At 41.1% G+C, this 16,375-nt stretch overlaps 1 protein-coding gene across 1 annotated transcript in view; it reads right to left on the minus strand.

Moving 5' to 3' along the window:
- The window catches only part of LOC129710464 (elastin-like), a 120,740-nt gene that overhangs the window by 43,031 nt on the left and 61,334 nt on the right, over positions 1-16,375 (minus strand). Inside the window, exons 21-29 of the mRNA XM_055657419.1 lie at positions 16,196-16,231; positions 12,588-12,707; positions 11,752-11,787; positions 8,840-8,923; positions 8,258-8,293; positions 4,150-4,299; positions 1,633-1,668; positions 753-932; positions 4-39 (exon numbers count right to left, since the gene is read on the minus strand). Coding sequence (XP_055513394.1) covers positions 4-39; positions 753-932; positions 1,633-1,668; positions 4,150-4,299; positions 8,258-8,293; positions 8,840-8,923; positions 11,752-11,787; positions 12,588-12,707; positions 16,196-16,231 — 714 coding nt within the window. The remainder of the gene's footprint in view (positions 1-3; positions 40-752; positions 933-1,632; positions 1,669-4,149; positions 4,300-8,257; positions 8,294-8,839; positions 8,924-11,751; positions 11,788-12,587; positions 12,708-16,195; positions 16,232-16,375) is intronic.

Below are 16,375 nucleotides of genomic sequence, written 5' to 3' on the forward strand. Positions count from 1 at the left end.
TACCTGCATATTTTGCAGCTTTGGCTGCTGCATAACCACCTGCAATGAAAAAAGATTTATGAGAAACAGAACCTTCGGCACAGAGCCCACAATGACCGTTAATCACCCGCTCACACTAGTTCTATGTTATCCTACTTTTGCAACCGCTCCCTACACACTAGGGCCAATTTTCAGAGGCCTTTTATCCTACAAACCCACACGGACTTGGGATGTGGGAGGAAATACGAGCACCTGGACGAAACCCACGGTCACAAGGAGACGTGTAATCTCCACACAGGCAGCACCTGAAGTCTGGATCAAACCCAGTTATCTGGCGCTATGAGTGGCTCTGTCAGCTGCGCCAGTGTGCCGCCCCATACTCATTTCTTTAAATTGTTTTGGCCACGACACCTGATACCAATGTAGTTTCACAAGTGAAATACTGAGTAAAAAGTTTGAAAATGCTTCCTGCATGCCATGCTGAAGGGAAGCATTGGCAATTGTTCCAGAAAATGGCAATGAAAACTTTTCTAAGCATGTACCTATGATTATTTGCACCACAGGTTTCTTGGTTCAAAAACCAGACAAATAAGAGATCAAATGTCTCCTAGAACATTCATTTCCTCTTTGTTCTTGTGTCTGTCGTGGCTATAGGATTCAGGATCTACTTAAAAATTGTAATATTGGTAAAAAGTGAATGGATGGTAAAACTGAAATTTACCACTCAAGACATTTCAATAAAAATGAAAAGGTTTTAAAAGAGAAAAGATCACCTGGAAGGCCTCCATATGCAGCTCCAGGTACACCCCCTGGATAGCCTCCAGGTACACCTCCTAGATAGCCTCCAGGTACACCCCTTGGATAGCCTCCAGGTACACCCCTTGGATAGCCTCCAGGTACACCCCTTGGATAGCCTCCAGGTACACCACCAGGAACTCCACCTGGCACAGCCCCTGGAATGACAATAGAGTAGAGTTCAGTATATTCAATTATTTAAAAGACTCAGACTGACTATGGACAATTTACTGCAGTGTTATTAGGTCATCTATTACCAGGCATGAAAGGCAGCTTTACTTCACTGTGAGAAACGAAAGTGGATTGTGATGAAACGTTTAAAAGGATTTCAGCCATAAACACTAGGACTGGAACTATTCTGTAATGTCCTACAATGCCAGTAGATGTAGATTCAAGTACAGGAAGAGCATAACTTAAGAACACCACCTCAAGCCTGTTACACTGTTCAGCTTAATCAATAGCTCATTTCCTGTCACAAAATTTGATTTCATTCACAAAATTTATACAAAACCTAAAATAATCTCCGTGCTAACTTTCAGTTGATTGATCATTATAATAGTTTGGGAGAATGATGTACCAAATTTCCACTGCCACTTACATTAAAACGAGGTATAGATTAAACTGAACTTTACAAATGACTTCCCAATTTTGTCCTTAATTATTTTAATACTAATTGTAGATTCCTTTGACTACAACCTTGATGATTCCTGCAAGAAGCGTTACAATATACTGGGGACCTGAGGCCCTATGTTTGTTGTCCACAGCTGTTGGGCCTGTTGAGTATTGTTCCGTATTATAAATTTCAATTTTAAATTACCAGCATTTTCTGTGTTTTCTGTTGAAAATAGGAAGACATACCTGCATATTTTGCAGCTTTAGCTGCTGCATAGCCAGCTGCAATGAAAAAAAAAGATTGATAAGAGAATCTAGCCTCATATTGTGCAAATAATATATTAGTAGATCACATTTCTGAAAGACTCAACTTGAAGGAGGACAAAACAAGCATTTGCAATTACAATTGGAATTGGTGCTGATTTCACTACACTACCATCACAAAATCACAAGGAGTTGCTGCTTGATGACATTTTACACTGTCTCCAGCTAATAATGAGAGAAAATTATTTCAAAACCTCCATAGTAATTTTAGAAATTTGCCAATGGTTTAGGAGGATAGGGATTTCTTACGATTGAATTTGTAATCATCTATCACATCATCGTAATACTTTTCCAATTAACACTATTAAATCAAACGTTAAAATATTATGAATTAAGAAAAATACTATAAAACAGCTATTTACCCATTAATTATGCGTTGGAAAGAACATCAGATGCTAGTTTAAATCGAAGGTAGACACAAAATGCTAGAGTAATTCAGCAGAACAGGCAGCATCTTTGGTGGGAAGGAATGGGTGACGTTTCGGATCGAGACTGAAGAAAGGTCACCCATTCCTTCCCTCCAGTGTTGCCGCCTGTCCTACTGAGTTACTGAAGCATTTTGCGTCTACCTACCCATTAATTATCATAGGTCACATGTAAATGATCTTCTTGTGAATGCCAGGGAATGACTAATATTTTGTATACCAAATAATAAAGAATTGAGCAGCATGAGCAAATAGCCAAAGAGGTGGATTATTTATTTTATTGTGTTACAAATCGTGCAATTTTATTTGATCTGAATTTTAAATGAGGATTACTGGAGTTATTTCTTGAAAATCTACTCCATATATTCCGTGAAGCATTATAACTGGCACTAAATGAAGATCTGTAGCACAACACATTTGTTTTACTGGTGAAGTTAATGGAGTTGGCCTTACCAACATCATAAACAGGAATAATCTAAAACACACACATACATTAAATAAAAGCATTACATTAATACAAATAATTAAATAGATAATAATTTAACTTTCTCTTTCTCAAAGCCTCTGCAAGAAAGAGCTCATGGATTCTGTACTAGGATATTTGAGAAAGGATTACATGGCACGGAACAAGATGCTGCTCCAAAGATGTTCAAGTGCAGAGTATGGCCAGGAAATGGCTAACATAACCTGATAAGCTCAGAACATATGTGTTTGCAGGGGTATCCCTGAACTTAGCTGTACATAAACTGAGTCATGTACACACAGTTTGGATTGAAATACCAATATTTTCCAGGAGAAGCTGAATCAACTTGCATGGTCAAGGACAATCCTGATGTAAGTTCTGACCTGAAATAATGGACACAACTTGCTAAATTTTGCCGGTGGTTCCAATCAGGTTGGATTCAACATTCAATCGTTTTAATGACCTTATGCACATCTGGTCAGACATTGGATTGGTCATTTCATTCCTGCATGGGAGATCAGTCTTGTGAGAATTCCCTACTATGTTTGAAATTTACCAGTTAAATACTACATCAGGTCAGGTCTGTTGCAGGATCCAAGACCCTTTCATTCTATGGGGAATATAGGTCAATGGATTATGAAAGAAAACAGAAATTTGGTTTCTTTGAAAACAGCTGCTTTAGTTTAATGCTTTTAATCATTGATTAGGTGCATTTTTAATTAACTTTTCCCTTACTTAAAAATGATGTAAAGCATGATCCTGCCCATTTGCCCTCCCTCTTCCCTCTTCCCCTGCCTACCTGTATTTCAAGTATTTTCTATTATTATAAATCAAACTTAGCATATACCATATGGTGACACATGTTAAGGCATACTAAAACACAAAGCCTGTTTGTAAACATTTCAGGAACCTGAACTAAATGACATTATTGATTGAGTGAATGATTGAGATTGATTAATTGATTGATTGATACATCATGGAAAACAGGACCTTCGGCACAGAGTCCACAATGACCGTTAATCACCCGTTCACACTAGTTCTAGGTTATCCTACTTTTGCAACTGCTCCCTACACACTAGGGCCAATTTCCAGAGGTCATTTATCCTACAAACCCACATGCACTTGGGATGTGGGAGGAAACCCGAGCTCCCGGAGAAAACCCACACGGTCACAAGGAGAACGTGTAAACTCCACAGAGGCAGCACCAGAAGCTGGATCAAACTGAGTTATCTGGCGCTGTGAGAAAACGGCTCTATCAGCTGCGTCAGTGTGCTGCCCAATACTAATTTCTTTAAACTGTTTGGGCCAATACACCTGATACCAATGTAGTTTCACAAGTGAAATACTTCCTGTATGCCATGCTGAAGGGTAATTTTCCCATGTACCTATATTTATTTACACCCCAGGTTCTTGATGATTCTCGTGGCTATAGGATTCAGGATCTACTTAAAAATTGTAATATTGGTAAAAAGTGAATGGATGGTAAAACTGAACTGTAGCACTGAAGACATTTCAATAAAAAGAAAAAGATTTTAAAGGAGAAAAGCTCACCTGGGAGGCCTCCGTATCCAGCACCAGGTACACCCCCTGGATAGCCTCCAGGTACACCACCAGCATAGCCTCCAGGTACACCACCAGCATAGCCTCCAGGTACACCACCAGCATAGCCTCCAGGTACACCACCAGCTCCTGGCACAGCCCCTGGAATGACAATAGAATAGAGTTCCAATCATCAGTATATTCAATTATTTAAAAGGCGCAGACAATTTACTGAAGTGTTATCAGGGCATCTATTACCAAGCTTGAAAGGCAGCTTTTGTTTGCTGTGAGAACCGAAAGTGGATTGTGATCAAACGTTCAAAAGCATTTCAGTCATAGACAATACGGCTGGAACTATTCTGTAATCTCCTACAATGCCAGTACATGTGCTCATGGCACTAAACTGGCATAAATAAAAAAAACACTAGTGAGTAACAGCAAGGTTCAAGTACAGGAAGAGGATAACTTGAGAATATCACCTCAGGCCTGTTACACTGTTCAGTTTAATCTATAGCTCATTTCCTGCCACAAAATGATTTCATTGATTTAATATAAAAAACTCAAATAATCTTGCTAACTTTCAGTTGATTGATCATTATAGTAATTTGGTTGAATGATGTACCAAATTTCCACTGCCATTTACATTAAAATGAGGTGTAGATGGTCACGCATGGCCCCAGCTATGCCTGCCTCTTTGTAGGGTACGTTGAACAATACCTGTTCCAGGCGTACACTGGCCCTATCTCCGAACTCTATCATCGTCACATTGATGACTGCATCGGTGCCACCTCCTGCACCCATGCAGACCTCATGGACTTCATCAACTTCACCACCAATTTTCATCCTGCGCTCAAGTTTAGTTGGACCATCCCCGACACCTCTCTCCCCTTTCTTGATCTCACAGTCTCCATCACAGGAAATAGACTATTGACTGGTGTCTATTACAAACCCACTGACTCCCACAACTATCTCGACCTACACTTCTTCCCATCCTGCTTCTTGCAAAGACTCTATCCCCTACTCCCAATTCCTCCGTCTTCGCTGCATCTGCGCCCAAAATTAGGTGTTCCATACCAGGACATCCGAGATGTCACCATCCTTTAGGGAACAGGAGTTTCCCTCTCTCATCATAGAAGAGGCCCTCGCTCGTGTCTCCTTGGTACTCCACAGCTCCACGCTTGCTCCCCCTCCCCTTATTTGCAACAGAGACAGTCCCCCTAGTCCTTATATTCCACCCCATCAACCATCGCGTACAACACATAATCTTCCGAAATTTCCACCACGTCCAACCGGATCCCACCACTAGCCACATTTTCCCAACACCACCCCTTTCCGCCTTCCGCAGAGACTGTTCCCTCCACAACTCCCTGGTTAACTCTCCTTCCCATTCCTACACAGACCTTTCTGTGCTATGTCTCTGCCATTGTCAGAGTGAGGCAAATCGCAAATTGGAGGAACAGCATCTCATATTCGTCACCCATTCCTTCTCTCCAGAGATACTGCCTTTCCCGCTGAATTACTCCAGCTTTTTGTGTCTATCTTTGGTTTAAACCAATATCTGCAGTTCCTTCCTATACATGACTAGCTTATTCCTTTAAATAGTTGTGATGATTGTATATAATACCAATGGAAATATCAATCCAAAATACTGACTAACTTATGCTTCTGTCCAGTCAATGTCTGCCAGGCACCGAGTTCCATTTGGTGGGTGGTAGTGCAGGCACCCAGAGATGATATGGTTGGCTGTCTGTTGCTCTGCTCCGCATTCACAGGCTGGGCTCTGGTGGAGCCCCCATCTCCACACGCTGACATTGAAATGGCCAACTCTAGTACGAAATCTGTTGAGCTTCACCCATGCTCCTCTGGGGAGGTCAGACCCTGGACAGCTTTTATCTGGTGAAGAGATGTAGCTGTGTAATGGGGTTGAAGTTGCCTTTCACTCCTGTGACCACTTGGTGGCTATCCAGTGTGCTTTTGTCTCAGTTGGCTGGATGGATGCTAGGAGTTGTTTTCCATGTGGAGCAAAGGGGTGATGGAACTTCAGTCGGGGGTGGCCTCTGCTCTCTGCTGATGGAGGTGATCTGGGTCCATGGCACGATGAGAATAGTGTCAGGGTTGCTGCTTGCCTTCGGATCCCTGCGGGCGGAATGCCTGCGAGTATAGGGAGCTTCTTGACTGGAGTAGGTTGAAGGCACCCAGTGATGGTTTGCAAGGTGCTGTTCAGGCTCGTGTCTACCAGGCTAGTGTGTCTACTAGATGAAATGTAAGTGACCTGTCCAGCTTTACGCCGAGGTAAGTGGGTGTTTGTTGGAAGTCCAAGCTCCTGTTGTTAATGAAGACTGCTAGCTCTCGCTTAGCTTCCTTGTTGTTTAGATGGAATGCTGTTGACACTGTTTTGCCTTTGCTCAGCTTTAGACGCCACTGTCGTAGGTATACTGCCAAATTCCCCTTATCTTGAATTAAGGAGCTTTCGATTGTCTTCCACTGTTTGTGTCTCATCAGGATGGCTAAATCGTCAGCATACCCATATTTACCAGCGATGGTCTCTGGGAGGTCATGGATGTACACGTTGAAAATCAGCGGAGCCAAGACGGATCCCTGTGGGACGCCATTCTTCAGTCTACGTAGTCTACTCTGCTGTCCAGCACTGGTCTTAAGCACAAAGCTGCGGTTTGATATCAGCTCCATGATGTAGCGTAACCATGTGCCTGTCTGGCAGCTTTGCAGTTAGTCCCCGATGCCACATGGCATCATAGGCAGATGTCAGATCTGTAAGAACAGCCCCTGCCTTCTCATTTGCCTCGATGTCTTGGGTGAGGAGGGTTACCTGGTGCGCAGTAGATCAACCTTGGTGGAAACCAACCTGCTCGTGGGGTGGTTGAGGGTCTATGATGGGGTTGATACGCCCGTGGATCAGCCTCTCAAGGAGTTTGTATGTGATGCAGAGGAGCGAGATGGGCCGGTAGCTTTTAGAATCATCCTTTGACCATTGATCCAGGAACAGGAAATTAAATCCACCACAGCAGCAGAAGAATTTAAATTCAACAATTAAATACATCTGGAATTAGACAATAGACAATAGGTGCAGTAGTAGGCCGTTTGACCCTCGAGCCAGCACCGCCATTCAATGTGATCATGGCTGATCATCCACAATCAGTACCCCATTCCTGCCTTCTCCCCATATCCCTCGACTACGCTATCTTTAAGAGCTCTGTCCATCTCGCTCTTGAAAGCATCCAGAAAATCAGCCTCCACCACACTCTGAGGCAGAGAATTCCCCAGACACACAACTCTCTGTGGGAAAATTGTTTTCCTCATCCCTGTTCTAAATGGCTTACCCCTTATTCTTAAACTGTGGCCCCTGGTTCTGGACTCCCCCAACATCGGAAACATGGTTCCTGCCTCCAGCGTGTCCAAACCCTTAATAATCTTATATAAAGATCCTCTCTCATCCTTCTAAATTCCAGTGAATACAAGCCCAGTCGTTCCATTCTATCAACATATGACAGTCCCGCCATCCCGGGAATTAACCCCGTGAAACTACGCTGCACTCCCTCAATAGCAAGAATGTCCTTTCTCAAATTAGGAGACCAAAACTGAACACAATGCTGCAGGTGTGATCACAGCCCTGTACTGCAGAAGGACCTCTACATTTTATTTGTTATTTATTTAGCCACGTAACAATGTTATCTTTGTGCTCTGAAATAAACTCCTACTCTTCAAATTTTATATTTCAATATTATGTGCTCTGAAATGTTTTAAACTATATCCTGAAAATCTACTTGATGGTATTAATACTTTTGTTGGTGATGCTTTGTGCATACATGTTCTATCACTGCAAATACACAAATAATGCAACATCGCACAAATTACAATGGCTCATTTACTCCATTTACTCACCAAGAGGATTTTACAGCTGTTATACTATACCTATTTTTAAGAATAATATATTGATATTTAGTGACAAAATGCAGTATACAAAGCCACTGAGAATCCCTTGAAACAAAGTTAATTTTGTAAATGATTGGGTCGTGGCAGAGGCAAATAGCAGAATGAACCCCAATAAGTCCACGAATAACAGGGTTCTCAATGAGGCTAAATGACATTGACAGAACTTTACCTCCATATTTAGCTGCTTTGGCCGCCGCATATCCACCTGCAATGACAAAGGATTTCTGTTATGATAGAGCCTCAGGTAGAATTTATACCCATGAGTTTATTTGTTTGTTTAGATAGTTTGGATATTTAGATACTTAAATAATATCAATGACGCAGATCAATCAAAATGCTGAAAAAAATCCATTTCCCACTCAAAAAACGAGTGACTTTCCTAACATGGTGTAAACTCAAGAGGTTATATATTTCATGGAAAATATAAATGATATGTCCAATAACTTGGCTGATAATATTGCTTATTCATATCTGTGACACGAATTTATGAGGTTATAAGTTAAAATATTGACAGGTGGAGTACCCTGGGTCTCCTAATTGAACCTAACTCCTCCACTCAATACGTTGTCAGGATAGGCTTGTCTGTGATTGTAGATTCAGACTGTATTTATAATCTAACTGCAACATTGATAAAAACTGAAGATTACTTTTTATGTGAGAAGCACATATACATTATTGTAAAATTAATAAAATTTGCATTTCCATCAGCATTTAGATTTATCAAAGTTTCAATAATAAGTGACAAAATTACCAGCGAGACCTCCTGAAACACCCCCTGGAAGACCCCCTAGACCAGCTGCAAGTGGAAGTGCTGGAGCCCCTCCTGGAACACCACCTGGAAATTTAACACAGGAGAGCACACTATTATTGATACTTTCCACAAATTCACAGAATAACCTGGTTGAGAAAAAGAAGCTACAATTTACAGATTCTGGATGTGAACTGGTCATATAATATTTTAAAAAGTGTAGGAATGAACTGCAGATGCTGGTTTAAACTGAAGATAGATACAAAAAGCTGGAGTAACTCAGCGGGTCAGGCAGCATCTCTGGAGAAAAGGAATAGATGACATTTTGGGTCGAGACCCTTCTTCATATCTATGAGGAAGGGTCTTGCCCCAAAACGTAAACCTATTCCTTTTCTCCAGAGATGATGCCTGACCTGCTGAGATACCAGCTTTTTGTGTCTAATATAAAAATATTACTGATATACTATATATATATATATATAATATATATATATATTTATATATATATATATATATATATATATATATATATATATATATAAAAATATTACATGATATATGGAAATGAAAGAGGACTGGCCAAATTGTGTGCCTTCCACCACAGTGATGAATGCTGTGGTGGATGTTTGTGTTAAATTTTTATTGTGTTTTTGTGTGTTCTTTTTCATTGTACCACTGCTTGCAAATTCATTTCACTGCACTTTATGTGCAAGTGAAAAATAAAACTGATTGATTGATTGTATTGATGCAACATCTGGACTCGCACCCACTTCTCACTTCTCCCACCCCTTAAACCTACATCCCTTCCTCTATTCACAACTTGCTAAGCTACTATCTGTATCTCGCACCTTTTGTCTTTTCATCTCTGGCCTTTGTCTTACCATCTGCCTCACCAAAACCCCGTTCACCTATTTCCACCTATCACATGCCAGGCTTTGATCTGCCTCTCCTACCTTTCAGCTTTCTTCCCCTTCTATCATAATCAGTCTGAAGAAGGGTCCCGACCCAAAATGTCACCTTTCCATGCTCTCCAGAGATGCTGCCTGGCCCATCTTTTTGTGTATGTTTTTGTAAACCAGCATCTGCAGTTCCCTTTTCTACTTTTTATTCAACTTGGTTTTTAAGGCATTAACCTGCAAACTTAGGTTCATGCATTATATGCCTTGTTCTTGAACACGACAAAAGGAAGAAAATGAAACGTACACCATTATGAGGCAAAACTTGCAGACAGAATTGATTACACAGAATGACAATCTTAGCTACCTTGTCAATGAAGGTGATGGTTGGAATGGGAAACAACGTGTATACATGTACAGTCAGCATCCATCAAGTGAGACTGTAGTCAATGCCGATTTTACTTGAATGAAATTAAGCTGCTGATAACTTGTTAAGTTTCCAACATTTTTGGTGGGAAAGAAACTTAATATGAATTGTTTCCTTCAGTGCAGTAACCAATCATAGAAATCAGCAGTTCAATGTGTAGCACACAAGACATTCCTGTTGCTTCCCAGTTACCAGTAATGAGAGGGGCTGGGAGGTGGATTCAATGAAATCTATAAATTAATAAACTTATCACCTGTAAAACCACTGTGTGGTATTTGCAAATATCTCTCTATGCCTGCATGTTTTCTCTCTGCATTTTTACACATACTGGTAAATAAAAACAGTAAACTACAGTAACAAGAAGCATCAGTAATTAATAACAGATTGTAAATTAGGAAGAAGAAAATGCTATGCTATCTATCAGTAATAATCCAGCATTTATTTAGTCATATATATGTGAAAAAGTTATTACAATTAATATATTGTGCATATTAAAATGACATTTTGTTGTTTAATATCATATCACTGCAAAGACAGATTCTACTGAGATTCTACTGAACCAAAGTGATATTTAAAAATCTAAAACAGGAAATGTTTGAAACACTCAGCAGGCATCAGCCAGAGGTTCAACCACATTAATTCTTTCCACAGATGCTGCTTGAACTGCGGAATCTTTCCAACATTTTTTAATTTTCCATCATCTGCATTTTTTGACTGACATCGGCAAATGGTTGCCAATTGCCTTGAGTAAATGGTGTAAACTATTATCTAAATGGTGGCAGATTAGGAAAAGGGGAGATGCAACGAGACCTGGGTGTCATGGTGCACCAGTCATTGAAAGTAGGCATGCAGGTGCAGCAGGCAGTGAAAAAAGCGAATGGTATGTTAGAATTCATAGCAAAAGGATTTGAGTAAGGAGCAGGGAGGATCTACTGCAGTTGTACAGGGTATTGGTGAGACCACACCTGGAGTATTGTGTACAGTTTTGGTCTCCAAATCTGAGGAAAGACATTCTTGCTCTCAGAGAAGGTTCACCAGACTGATTCCTGGGATGTCAGGACTTTCATATGAAGAAAGACTGGATAGACTCGGCTTGTACTCGCTAGAATTTAGAAGATTGAGGGGGGATCTTATAGAAACTTACAAAATTCTTAGGGGGTTGGCCAGGCTAGATGCAGGAAGATTGTTCCCGATGTTAGGGAAGTCCAGAACAAGGGGTCACAGTTTAGGGATAAACGGGAAATCCTTTAGGACCAAGATGAGAAAAACATTTTTCACACAGAGAGTGGTGAATCTCTGGAATTCTCTGCCACAGAAGGTAGTTGAGGCAAGTTCATTGGCTATATTTAAGAGGGAGTTAGATGTGGCCCTTGTGGCTAAAGGGATCAGGGGGTATGGAGAGAAGGCAGGTACAGGATACTGAGTTGGATGATCAGCCATGATCATATTGAATGGCGGTGCAGGCTCGAAGGGCCGAATGGCCTACTCCTGCACCTATTTTCTATGTAAAGAGGAGATACATTAATGGTTGCATGGATATTGTCTATGAGGCACAGCAATATTGACTGAATTATAAAAGTAGGAAGTTTTACCTCCATATTTAGCTGCTTTAGATGCTGCATATCCACCTGCAAGAGATAGGATTAACAAGATAAAAGGAAGAGCACAGCAGCGTACAGTGTGAAATTATAAGCAACAACATCCACATCAATAGAACAGACTAATTGAAAATGTCGAAAAACATTTCCTCACTCACAAACTGTGTGTGGTTTCCAATCAGCATGGTATACACTCAATATGCTATATATATATATTATTTGGCTCATAATAAGGGTTATTCAATTGGCTTCCATTCACGAGAGGTTTTCAATTCAACCATGACAAGTATGAGAATTGTGAATCTCTAAGGAATCTAAGGGTGGCACAGTGGTGCAGCTGGTGCATGGCAGTGTCAGAGAACTGGGTTCAATCTTGATCTTGGGTGCTGTCTGCGTGGAGTTTGCACGTTTTTCTTTTGACCACATGGATTTCCTCTGGGCGCTCCCATTACCTCCCACATCCCAAAGTTTGTAAGTTAAAAGGTCTCTACATTTAGAGATGGTAAATTTCCCCTGGTGTGCAGGGAGTGGATGCGCACCAAGTGGGAAAACATAAAACTAGGGTGAACGGGTAATTGATGGCTGACATGGACTCGGTGGGCCAAAGTGCCTATTTCCATGTTGTATCTTTCAATCAATCTATCTCACTCACTATGTTTTTACATCACATCAAGTTGTCCATTTTTGCTGAATGAGTAATCTAACTGCAGCAGTGATGAAAAGGAAAAGACCAATTTGGAGTACAAAGCACGCAATTGCAAAAGGTATAACATGCAATTCAATCACTGACAAACTGCATTGAAGAGATCATTAGCAAGTGATAACATTACCAGGAACTCCTCCTGGAACTCCTCCCGAAACAGCCCCTGGAACAGCCCCTGGAACACCTCCCGGAACACCTCCCGGAACACCGCCAGCAACAATCCCAGAACCCCCTCCTGGGACAGAGCCTGGAATATCAGCACAGGAGAAATATATTCATTTCTTAAAAACCTACAGAATTACACGGTACTGTTTCTAACACATTTCATTTTTACTATGACTACCAATTACAAAGGTAAATAGCTGTTTTTATTTTTATTATTTGTAGAAAATATATTGTTTGCAGAGTGACTATATTTTCAAATATTTTTGGTTACTTCAATGAAATGGCAGAAACCATGTTACATGAGGAAGAGCAGTTTATTCCGCAGTTTAGACACAAAGGTCTGTGTAGGAATGGGAAGGAGAATTAAAGTGGGAGCAAATGGGAGATCAGGTAGGTTCAGGCGGGATGAGCGAAGTGGTTCTGTGAAACGATTGCCCAGTCGACGTTTGGTCTCGCCGATGTATAAGAGTCCATATCTTGAACAGCGGATACAGTAGATGAGGTTGGAGGAGGTGCAAGTGAACCTCTGCCTCACCTGAAAGGACTGTCGGGGTCCCTGGACAGAGTCGAGGGGAGAGGTACAGGGACAGGTGTTGCATCTTCTGAGGTTACATATGCTAGTTATGAATGCTGATGTGCTTCTTACTTAACCATATCCAATTTTGATATGTACAGAAGGGAACTGCAGATGTTGGTTTAAATCGAAGATAGACACAAAATGCTTGAGTAATTCAGCGGGACAGACAGCATCTCTGGAAAGAAGGAATGAGTGACATTTTGGGTCGAGATCCTTCTTTTTGACTGTGACCATCGTGCCAACAGGTTGAGTAAATATATGCAGTATAAGGAAAAACATGAAAATATTTTGTTTTATTGCCTTATGTCAATGTTGATGTGGCAAATATATTATTCTGTGTTTCACCATTGCCATGAGTGCTCCCTCATTACTAACAACATGGAACCAATTGCAGCGACCAAAGGCATCAGTGAGTAACAGCAACATTTAAATCTATAAACTGATTTTCATCTCAATTCCCTTCCATCATTCATATTGTTCTAATATCAGTCAACAGAATTATTCCTAATAAATTTTGGTGTCAACAATATAGAGTTTGTTGACGGGGTGACTTAGAAAATTGATGGAGGCAAGATGGATTTCAGAAAAGCTTTTGACAAGTCCCGCAGAGTAGGCTTGACCTGAAATTGAGGGCTCAAGGTATTCTTGCAAACTAGATCTAAAGTTGGCTTGGTGATAGAAGGTAGAGAATAGTTGTGGAGAATTGTTTTTCTGACTGAAGTCTGTAACCAGTGGTGTACCACAGGGATTGATGCTGGGACATGCTGGATCTCCTGTTTGCTAATCATTTTAACTCCCCTTTCCATTCACATACTGGCCTTTCTGTCCTGGGCCTCCTCCATCACCAGAGCAAAGCCACACACAAACTGGAGGAACAGCACCTCAGATTCTGCCCTGGTAGCTTACAACCAAATGGTGTGAATGTTTAATTTTCCAAAGATAGACACAAAAAGCTGGAATAACTCAGCGGGACAGGCAGCATCTCCAGAGATTGTGTCTATTTGTGGCTATCTTTGTTTATATACCAGCATCTGCAGTTCCTTCTTACACATTTAATTCTCCAATTTTAGTTAACTAACCACACCTCCCCTTCCCCCCCTGACTTTTTCCTTTCTCTCATCCTTGTGCCTCACCTGGATGTGCACCCATTTTTCCTACAATCCAGCCCGTCCCCCTCCCGTCTCCTATCCTCTGCCTCCTTCCACCTAAATTCCTTCCTCTGGCTTCACATTTCACGCAACTTCACTCCTTATTTCCTTATCTCTTTTCCGACTTTTGTCTTTTCATCTCCGGTCTTGGTCCATCCATCTACTCATCAAAAAACCTCAACCAGTAACCACCTGTCACTTGTGTGGCTTTGTCCTGTCATCACCTCTCTTGCAGCTTTCTCCCCTCTACTACAATCAGTTTGAAGAAGGGTTCCAGGCCAAAATATTGTCAAAACATGTCTTCCAGAGATGCTGCCTGGCCCACTGAGTTATTTGAGCACTTTGTGTCTTTTTCTGCAAACCAGCACCTACAGTCCGTGGTGTCTACTGGGACCTTTATCCTTTTTAAAAAAAAAATATATATATATAAATGACTTGGATGTGAAAGCCTGTGCTCCGAATGGTAAATTTGTAGACATAAACGCTGTGTAAAGTGATGGTGGATGGAATTTAATCCAGACATATGCATTTTGGGCTGTCTCATACTACCCGGACATATGCAGGAAACAGATGGGATCTTAGAAGCATGATGTACAGAAGAACCTTGGGCTGCACGTTCATAGCTCACCAAAAATGGCAACACAGATAGATACAGTAGTGAAGAGAGTGTTTAGCTGGCTTGACTTGACATGAGTATTAAGTGGAAAAGTTGGGACATCATCTTGCAGTTGTACAGACAAGACATTGTTTAGGCAGGGCGCACTTGAAATATTGTGAGCAATTCTGGTTACTACACGATAGAAAGAATATGGTAGTGTTCGGAAAGAGCAGAAGAGCAGAAAGAGTAGAATGTTGCCTGGGTTTCAACAACTAAGTTACAGAGATAGGTTGAATAAGTTAGGTCTTTATTCTCTGGAGCGCAGAAGGTCAAGGGGGGACTTGATAGAGGTCTTTAAAATGATGAGAGGGATAGACAGAGTTGATGTGGACAAGCTGTTCCCTTTGAGAATAGGGAAGATTCAAACAAGAGGACATGACTTCAGAATTAAGGGACAGAAGTTTAGGGGTAATATGAGGGGGGACTTCTTTACTCAGAGAGTGGTAGCGGTGTGGATTGAGCTTCCAGTGGAAGTGGTGGAGGGAGGTTCATTGGTATCATTTAAAAATAAATTGGATAGGCATATGGATGAGAAGGGAATGGAGGGTTATGGTATGAGTGCAGGCAGGTGGGACTAAGGGGAAAAAAAAAGTTGTTCGGCACGGACTTGTAGGGCCGAGATGGCCTGTTTCCGTGCCGTAATTGTTATATGGTTATATATATGTACCAGCATGATGCCTAGAATGGAGGGGATTAATTAAAAGGACAGATTGGATAGTCAGGGATTGTTGTCACTGGAGCACAGAGGTTGAGACCTTATAGAGGTTCATAAATTTAATGAGAGGCATAGATTGGTATATAGATAGTTGTTTTCTATGACTAAGAGGGTCTAAAACTAGAGGGCATATTTTAGAGGTTTTAATCTGTAAAAGGAGATCCGAAGGGAAGGTTTATACCACAAAGGGTGGGTATATGAAACAGAGGAGGTGGTAGAGGCAGCATTTACAGTATATATGGATTGATACACAGCTAGGAAAGGAATGGAATAATACAGGCTAAATGCAGGAAAATGGGATTAATGTAGATATCCTGGTTGGCATGGACAAGTTGAGCCAAAGGGCCTGTTTCCATGCTGTATGGCTCTATGGCTCTAACAGCATACAAACAGAGTAAACATCAGAGTTTGTATGGAATCATTTTCCCAAGGTCCAGGGGGCAATTGACTATATTAAGAAAATAAGATGTACCTGCATATTTAGCTGCTTTGGCTGCCGCATATCCAGCTGTAAAGACATAGAATTGAAAAGTTATATCAGAGTAAATGTTTGGCCCATATCCTTCTAAATATTTCCCATCAACCTTTCCCATGGCAAATTGAAATGTCACAAAGAGCAGATTCCATAACAAAAGACAAACAGCCAATAGAT

The sequence above is a fragment of the Leucoraja erinacea genome, chromosome 28, assembly GCF_028641065.1.
Source record: "Leucoraja erinacea ecotype New England chromosome 28, Leri_hhj_1, whole genome shotgun sequence".
Classification (NCBI taxonomy): domain Eukaryota; kingdom Metazoa; phylum Chordata; class Chondrichthyes; order Rajiformes; family Rajidae; genus Leucoraja; species Leucoraja erinaceus.